Here is a 9,459-nt window from a genome sequence, read left to right as displayed (position 1 = left end):
CACCCACTATATCAGGAAACAGGACCCCTGGGAACCAGGCTGTTTTCACTGTCCCAGAAGGGATCAATTTCTCTTTCTGAGAATCATGAATTTGGAATTTGGCCTTCAGAAATTTGACCTAGCAAAAGATACATGGGCAAGAACTATTCTTTTCTCTCTCAGCGAGAAGAGCCAAAGGCTTGCCAAGGAGTCAGGGCCACCAAGCCAGGAGGCAAAATAGCAATGGTGTCCCTGGACCTGTCACGCCCCACTAATGGAGGCCAGGGCATCCATGAGTCCAGCTCTTTGAAGCCACACCATGAAGCTCTTACTTCACTGAGGCACAGCATGGAAGAGAAGTCCTGACTTAGCGAGAAGCCTGAGTAAAGTCTTTTACGAGGTGAGGGACTCTTCTGAGGAAACATAACAAACTGAGGGGAAGGGCTTTTGACAATCCCAAATGAGTAAGAAAAAAGGGCTGCCTTGCTTGTCCACACCCTCTGTGGAGGGGGTATAAATGCTCCCCAGAGGCAGGAGACCCACAAGCTCCTGGAACAACTTGGACTCTGTCTTCAGCTGAGACCCTCGCTCCCTCCAGCACCATGTCTTACAACTGCTGTCTGCCCAACCTGAGCTGCCGCTCCAGCTTCTCCGCCCGGCCCTGCGTGCCCCCCAGCTGTTGCAGCTGCACCCTGCCCGGGGCCTGCAACATCCCCGCCAACGTGGGCAGCTGCAGCTGGTTCTGCGAGGGCTCCTTCAATGGCAGCGAGAAGGAGACCATGCAGTTCCTGAACGACCGCCTGGCCAGCTACCTGGAGAAGGTGCGCCAGCTGGAGCGGGAGAACGCGGAGCTGGAGAGCCGCATCCGGGAGCGGAGCCAGCAGCAGGAGCCGGAAGTGTGCGCCAACTACCAGTCCTACTTCCGCACCATCGAGGCGCTCCAGCAGAAGGTGAGGGGGTGGGCACCACACTGCCTCCAGCAGGAAGCTATAAGGAGAGAATCTGAGATATGGTTAAGAAACAATATGAGCTCTTGGTTTGATTGAAACCCATGGGTTGAAGTCTGGCTTTTCCATTTTCTTTTCTTGAGGATCCATCTTATTCCAGGCCCAGGACTGCTAGGTCTGAATATTTGCATAGGGTTAGTCTATGTGGAGATAGCAGCACTTTGTATAAATAAGCTATAACTAAAAGCTGCCTCTAAATGCTTCCATGCATTTCCCAAGCTCTGGAATTGTTTCCCTGAGGTGAGAGAAAAGATTGAGCCCAAGAAGGAAGCTTAGGAAGCAGAACATTTTGTAAGGATTGGACCGTTTTCTCTCTCCCTCATCTGAGCTTTTGACTGTTCTGACCTCTTGTTGCCATCCTCTTCCCGGCACCTAATTATCCTGCTTTACAGTTCCGGCCTAGATGCCTCTTGGCTTCTCCTGGTGTGCAGTGTCCAGCGAGGGCATAAAGTGGTTGGCTAAAACCAGAAAGAGTGGACACTACCTAGGAGGACATGGTGCCAAGCTATCCAGGATGACCGAGAGGGCATGGCTGCTTCGCTGACCCAGCTGCTTCCAACTGCTGGTGTATGTGTTTATCTTCCCCACTGGACTGGAAATTTCTTGAAGGCAGGATCCAGGCTTACTCATTTTTGTATCTTTAGCTCCTAGAACCGTGCCAGATATATTGTAAGTTTTTAAGAATAAATGTTAGTTTTTATTATTATCAGCTTCTCAGTTTTGCTAATTAGGAAAGAAAAAGAAAGACAATATATCTACTGATACTTTTCTTGCATATTTCAGTGTTCTTTTTTGCAAATTTGATTTCTCAAATATTTATTGAGCACCTATTGCACATGGACAGCATTTAATAATCTTATATAAGATCTACTGTGATTTCTCATTCTGTTCCTTCCATATAAGTGAATTAGTAGGGATTGCTGTTGGCTAAAAACAACCAAGCTCATTCTAGAGTGTTTTGGGTCTTCTAGATCCTGTGCACCAAGTCTGAGAATGCCAGGCTGGTGGTGCAGATTGACAACGCCAAGCTGGCCGCAGACGACTTCAGGACCAAGTGAGTGGGCAAGTGGGGTCTGTCTTCTCTCTCTTGTCTCTTTCCCCTTAGCCTGTCCTCAACACTGACACACATTGACAAAGCTTTTCCCAAGACATTTTCCCCAAGATCCACAGAGCTATTGCTCACCAGAGCTCAGAGATCCCTTCTCTAGGTGCCTTCTCCTCCTCTTGCTTCTCTGTAAAGCAATATCCCCCAATCTAGTGTAGAAGTCATGGTCCTCCAATGCTCTGCTATGCACAGAATGCAATCAGGAGAATGTGGGAAGTGTATCAGTTTTGGAAATCTCAGTTTGTGGGCTTCTATCCCCTTAAATCCACTGGCTGTTTATTTATTAAAATATAATTATCAGTGCATTTTCCTCTAGGAGCTAGAGCTCTGTGTTGAAAACCTAAATGAATGAGATGGCTGTAAAAACCACAAGCCCCAAGTTCCAGTTGTCTGACAAACCAGACCAGGGTCAAGGCCAGGCCTGTTTCTGCCTGGCCTGTCCCTGATGCTCCTGTATCCCAGGTATGAGACGGAGCTGGGCTTGCGGCAGCTGGTGGAGTCGGACATCAATGGCCTGCGCAGGATCCTGGACGAGCTGACCCTGTGCAAGGCCGACCTGGAGGCCCAGGTAGAGTCCTTGAAGGAGGAGCTGCTCTGCCTCAAGCAGAACCACGAGCAGGTGAGGTTCCCCAAAGAGCAACAGCTTCAAACTTGCCAAGGCCTGTTTCCAACTGCCCCAGGGTGTGGGAGAGGCTCAACTTGAAGAGGAATCTAGTCTCCAAACAAAAGGAGATTTATAGAGAATGAGTAATCTAAAAATGCACGATATGAGATTAGGATTTTTCTGTCAGAGGCAGAAATAAGAGTGAAGGAAGTTGGCAAGCCCCATAATAAGGAAAAGTCAGCAACTGGGCAGTGCCCACAGCCTCTTCTGCTCCCACGTTGGAGCAGATGGGGCCACAGAGATCTTTTATCCCAATTCTCCACTTAGCAACTGGAGAGGCCAGGATGGCCACACAGCAGAGAGGGCTGAGCTGGAAACAAAACCCAACTCTCCTTTTCTCGTCCAGAACTCTTTCTGCCATTCAGTGCTGCCTGGGGGAAACACTGAAAAAACGCTCACTATCATTGTTTGGTTAGTTGCATGATAAAGAAGACAGATATTTTTGTGCAAACCTTAAATCCCAGAACAATGTAAATAGTGATGATTAATATTAATTGAGTGCTTATTGTGTGTCAAACGTTGGGCTAAGTGCCTTAGAACTCCAGAGGTAGTTCTTACTTACAGATGAAGAAATTGAGGCTTCTAGAAGCTTCTAGAAGCCATGTAGTGAGTGGTAGAGATGAGACCTAATTCAAATCGATCTGACATTCACCTAAGCCTGAGTACCAAGCTATGCTGGCTCTGTGAAGAGATGAGCAGTGAAATGAACAGATACTTATTTCCTTCAGCAAAATCTATGCTGATGGAATCTCCAGTGATGCCTATACTATCCCAGGATGGCAGATTTTGAAGTAAGCATTTTTTATTTCCTCTTTAGCCAGACTCTATCCTTTTTATTTCCCACGGTTAAGCATCAAACATAAGAGGCTATGGGGTATACTAGCAGAAACACTGAACTGGGTGTTTGGGGCCCACGGTTTAAAACTCAGCTGTGAGGGGCTAGCCCCGTGGCTTAGCGGTTAAGTGCACGTGCTCCACCACTGGCAGCCCGGGTTTGGATCCCGGGCGCGCACCCACGCACCGCTTCTCCGGCCATGCTGAGGCCACGTCCCACATGCAGCAACTAGAAGGATGTGCAGCTATGACATACAACTATCTGCTGGGGCTTTGGGGAATAAAAGGAGGAGGATTGGCAATAGATGTTAGCTCAGAGCCAGTCTTCCTCAGCAAAAAGAGGAGGATTAGCATGGGTGTTAGCTCAGGGCTGATCTTCCTCACACACACACAAAAAAACAAAAAGTCAGCTGGGAGGCCGATCACTGCACTTCTCTAAGTGAGGGGTAGCGCACTGACACGAAGGTGGAAAGAGGTGGTGGACTTGAAAGCACTTTGTAAAGCAGGATACACAGATTAGTCACTGAAGGCAGAACCCAGTCAATTAGAGGATCAGAGGGAACCAAGCTATTGAAAGTTTAATAGTGATCACAAGTTCAACTGCATTCTCTTAGAGGAGAGCATCAGGATCCTTTGTGATACTTTAAATTTTGCCTTTTTCCATCAGGAAGTCAACACGTTGCGTAGCCAGCTTGGAGACCGCCTCAACGTGGAGGTGGACGCGGCCCCCACTGTGGACCTGAACAGCGTGCTCAATGCGACCAGGAGTCAGTATGAGGCCCTGGTGGAGACCAACCGCAGGGACGTGGAGGAATGGTTCACCACCCAGGTGGGCATCTCAGCACGTGGTCACTCAGGACCCGAGGCCTCGTGGGGCCCTTTAGGCAGGGTCTGATCCTGTCTTCTCCCCTGTGGTGTTTCAGACCGAGGAGCTGAACAGGCAGGTGGTGTCCAGCTCAGAGCAGCTGCAGTCCTACCAGGCAGAGATCATCGAGCTGAGACGCACGGTCAACGCCCTGGAGGTGGAGCTGCAGGCCCAGCACAACCTGGTGGGTACTGTTCAGCCATCCTGCTGAGAAATGTGAAGTTGGGGAATCGGAGTCACTGGGATGCCCTCTGGGCCACACTCTCCCTGACTCTTGAAGCTGTGACTTCTTGGGAGCCCCGTGGAGAAGCCCACTGAAGGAGCAGTGGCTCCTTCACAGAACTCTGTGACATTCTTTATCCCCCCACAGAGAGACTCTCTGGAGAACACGCTGACGGAGACGGAGGCCCGCTACAGCGCCCAGCTGTCCCAGGTGCAGGGCCTGATCACCAGCGTGGAGTCCCAGCTGGCGGAGATCAGGAGTGACCTTGAGCGTCAGAACCAGGAGTACCAGGTGCTGCTGGACGTCCGGGCCCGGCTGGAGAGTGAGATCAACACGTACCGGGGTCTGCTGGAGAGCGAGGACTGCAAGTGAGTATGAGACTAGTAATATTTTCCTTGGGGGTGTAAGAGTTTTCTGTAGCGATCAAAAGTCTTGATAGAAATGAATTTATAATTTCAAGCTTTTCTTGGAGGAGCTCTGAGGAAGAATGATATTCTTACACAAAGTGCGTTTAGTATCTTCCTAGCTCTTCATCTCATTTTACCCTAACTTGCCCAAATGGTTTTCTGTCTCTAGGCTCCCCTGCAACCCATGTGCCACAACCAACGCATGTGACAAGTCCATTGGGTCCTGCATCTCCAATCCTTGTGCCCCACGCACTCGGTGTGGGCCTTGCAACACTTTTGTGTGCTAGAGGTCCCGGTGCCAGGAGGAGGAGAGGGGCTCCAAAATCGCATCTCAGCCCTACTGCATCCAAACGTCTCCTACAGTGACCACACCTTGGACAAAGGAAGAAACTTTTACGAGCACCAGCTTCCAAGTGTCAACTCTAGCCTTCCACTGAACTCCCTGGCTTGACGCTTTAGCACAAGAGACTGCAAAGTCCACTTACTGACTCAGTCTGTCTTCTGAGTCACGTAGAGAAATCTGCAACAGGATCATGCAATATCTATTATCACAATGACACATTTGCATAACATGTTATACTTTAACAAATACTTACCTAAATGTGATGGAAACAGAATTATATTAAGTGCGATAGTGCTGACGGGTATGCTATGAAGCAAAACATAATTGGAAAAAATCTTCCTTGTCACTGTTTTGGTCTTTGGAGATGCAGTAAAGATCCCTTGTTAACCTCTTAATAAACTCTTATTCTGGCACAAACGTGATAATTGTCCTTTTCATTCATTAATTCCAAAATTGGTTGTCTAGTATAAATAAAAATTAACTAGTCTTCTTCCATCAGGTGAAGAGATCATTCAGCCCAACATATGGTCTGTGACTTCCCTCAAAGAAAGGTCTCTAGCAGACATCATTGTCGCACTGATGTGGCTTTCATGTTTGGGAAGAAGATGGTGGGAAGGGAATGGCAAATGCACACAAGAGTATCTGCAAACATTTTCTGTCAAGCTCTTCAGAGGGAGTATGTGAGAGACTCACAGAAGTAGGACAACATCAGGAGGACGTGAATCCTGAGAGAAGATGTGAATCATGTGCCTCTTGGCAACAGGAAAATATTGAAACCTAGACAGAACCAGGAAAAATATACTGAGCCAACAATGATGTTCCTCTAATTCAATCTTTGCATGTTGGAGAGTTTTTTTTTCATAGCCATCAAATTCAAGTAAAGACTGTTTTTGTGCCTAAAAATCTCATAATAATTATTAAAATATGCAGAAATATATTGTACTCAGATCCAGACTTTCAAGTCAATGTCATACAAATCATCAAACTAAAATGTTAAAAAGACTCATTTTCAATCATATTCCTCTCACCAAAATGTGATTAAGGTTGATATTTTCTTTCAAATTATATAATCATGGTATATTAGGCGGGCAAATGTTTATGCCCATTTAATAATAAAAACAAATATAATTTAAAAAGTTTTATCACAGATTACTTATTCCTTTAAAAATTTTTATTAGCAGTGTATAGTGTACATTTTATAATATGTGTAATATTTTACAGTTGTAGTATATACACATATTATAAAATGCATAAAAATAAGAAATATTTTGCAAGTGTGCACTCAAAATTTTTCCAGTAGGAGTATAAGAAGAAACACTGTGAAACCCAGAGGATTGGTGAGCCCTGTCCCTCCGTCACCTCCTGCACTCTGCGTGGACTGGGATATGTCATTTCAACCTGACATAAAGTTGTGGGTGGAGATTCTTTGGAGTGCCACATCTGTTATTAAAGAGTTGAGAGTAAGACAGTTTTGGTCAAAAGATCCTTCCTTTTCACAATGAGGGTATAGCACGAAATTTACACACATACCATTTTTTTGACATGTAAATTCACCCAAGATGTCTATGGTGTGTGAAACTGTGTGCCTGAAGCACTGGGTGGATGCCATGGGCCCCTCTCCCAGGGTTGTTCTGGGCCATCAGAGCCGAGCAAGTGCCTGCAAGTCACCCTACTGGAGCTCCGGATTCACAGAGAGCCTGTGCCCGGCTCACTCTGGGCCTCACCCCTCCCTCTAACTCTCTCCTCTCCCTACAGCATCTGCCTGGGTCATGCAAATGTCCTGTTCCTGGCGATACCAGCGCAGTCGAGCATCCAGGCTCCCCCATGCAGTCTGAGAGACAGGAAGAGCTTGGACTTCCTGCAGGCTTAACCCCACCCATGAGGGGGAGGAGCTACAACTCATGTGACCCTCATGGCCTCAAGTTCCTCTTGTCCTTTGTGAAAAGCGAAAAAATCATGCTTCTGGTCTGTGCTATACTCAAACCTGACTCTGCTCTGGCCCCTGGGTGAGTTCCTTTCCTTCTCTGACCTTCATGCCTCCTCACAGGGTTCTGAGATGCAGCTCAGAAATCACGACCTCTGAGAGCAAGCGTGAAAGCATCTGCAAAGTGCTATGTGGAGGCAAGTGCTTCTTCTTCAGTGCATCCGACTGTATTGATGGGGCCTGTTGATCCAGTGGCCTTGATGTTCTTCGCTTAAAGAATGTGACTCTGGAACCAGAGTTTTGAGTTAGATCCTGGCTCTGGTATTTAATAGTAGTGTGACCTTGCAGATAACATAAACATCACCATCACTGAGGTCATCAGTTCCTAGCCAGGCATCCTCAGAAACAGGGCTCTCACAGCAAGGAGGCAAGGGCTTCAGAACCTGGGAATCGCCTCCTCACCTGCTCTGCCCTCTGTGTGAAGTAAACAAGATGGCTGGGCAATGGGTCTCACCCCCTAGATGACAGCGTGACACGTAGCGGAAGAATTAAGGGTTGTTTTGGAGGCAGAATTTTTGGGTCTTGACTTTGGACAGTTGTTAACTTCCCTCACTTTCAGACTCTTCCTTTGAGGGAGCACCGGGCCTGCCAGCTTCATGGCGTTGCTGTGATGGTCAACGTGGGTGGAAGCACTGTGTAAACGGCACAACGCTGTACATGCATAAGGCTTGGTATTATTTTCACTGACCCTTTGACCTTGAATACTGATTCCTAGGCTCTGAGAGTCTAACTTTGAGATTGTCTCCCCAATAAAACATTCCACTCAGACTCCTACAACGTGCTTTTGTTCCCGCCTTTCACTGATGTAACCCAGACTCCCGTTTTCCCAGCCGGGAGTGCTCTCCTGAAAGGCCCTGGGGTAGTGCAGGACCGACTTTCTCTTCCGGAAGGGTGATGAATCCTTTTCATTATTCCAAGTATCCCTCTTCCCAGCTTCCCCATGGAATTCCAGGCCCCAGAGCAGCATGGAGTTGACATGAGAGGAAGAACCATAGGGAACGGAATGTGATAGGAAGTCTTGGGGTGAGCGATGAAAAGAGTATTGTCTGTGGGAAATGTGGGGAGATGGGGAAAGGGAAGTAGGTCTGCCTAGCCGGTCTGCCCCTTTCTCCTCCTGGAAGCACAGTTTAACCTCTTGTCTCTTACAGGCACCTGTACCCTTTTCAGGGTAGCTTTATGGTGTGTCTCTGAGAAGGAGGCAAAATGTGGCCTGGTGAATCACTCACAGAATGAATTACCAAGAGGCCCAAGGGAGGACCTAGAGCAGAAGCATCTTGTAAGCACCCAGGACATACACTTGGGCAAGAAGATGTGGAAGATCCATTCTGTGGGAATTGTTGCTCACTTTGGGAAGTCCCATAGCCCCTAAACCCCAGAAATCTGTCTCCCTCATCATCTCAGGAATGTTACCAGAATTCCTCTCATGAGCTTTCTTTTCTTCACCCAGGTCCTTGACTATTTCGAGACGCCCATATTATGTGATTTTGGGTGCACCAGAGGTGGGGCTGCTCTGTGAGGTCCCTGAACGTGAAACACTGTTTAAGATGAGCGACACACAATCCCACCCTCTTCCTCAGCCCGCTCTTCGCTCCTCATCTACCCGTGTTTCAGGAGCTGACCCCATAGCCATGCCTGTCATGGGTTGGTGGCCCTTGATCACCAGATCATGGAAGAGGAGCCTGCTCTCAGATTGGGGTGGTCTGGCTCCAGAGTGCGTGCTCCCAGCCTTGACCTCAGCTGTGAGTCATGTGTCTCTGAGAGCCCAGGGAACCGCTGCTATATATGGGCATTTGTATTTCCTTATCAAACATCATCACATCCATTACCACATTTGGGCTTGTTCTATGTACTAGACGTGGACAGGTATTACTATCTCCATTAAAAAAAAGCTTGATTGAGGTATAATTGACATGCAATAAACTGTACATATTTATAGCATGCAGTTTGATAAGTTTTGGACACCTGTATACACCTGTGCACCATCCCCACATGAGCATGTCCACCATCCCCCAAAGTTTCCTCATGTTCCTTTACAGTCCTCCCTTTCC

The 9,459-nt window shown here is 47.6% G+C and overlaps 1 protein-coding gene across 1 annotated transcript; it reads left to right on the top strand.

The window, feature by feature from the left end:
- Positions 1–581: 581 nt before the first annotated feature.
- Positions 582–5,602, top strand: LOC101408145 (keratin, type I cuticular Ha3-I). The gene is made up of 7 exons (XM_014790694.2): positions 582–929; positions 1,958–2,040; positions 2,554–2,710; positions 4,257–4,418; positions 4,513–4,638; positions 4,825–5,045; positions 5,254–5,602. Exons 1-7 carry the CDS (start codon positions 582–584, stop codon positions 5,369–5,371), a joined length of 1,215 nt encoding a protein of 404 aa, XP_014646180.2. The 3' UTR covers positions 5,372–5,602.
- Positions 5,603–9,459: the final 3,857 nt, after the last annotated feature.

The sequence above is a fragment of the Ceratotherium simum genome, chromosome 16, assembly GCF_057802395.1.
Source record: "Ceratotherium simum simum isolate JZ-2026a chromosome 16, ASM5780239v1, whole genome shotgun sequence".
In the NCBI taxonomy this organism is placed as follows: domain Eukaryota; kingdom Metazoa; phylum Chordata; class Mammalia; order Perissodactyla; family Rhinocerotidae; genus Ceratotherium; species Ceratotherium simum.
The sequence above is the reverse complement of the archived record's forward strand: the minus strand, read 5'-3'. Positions and strand labels throughout refer to the sequence as shown.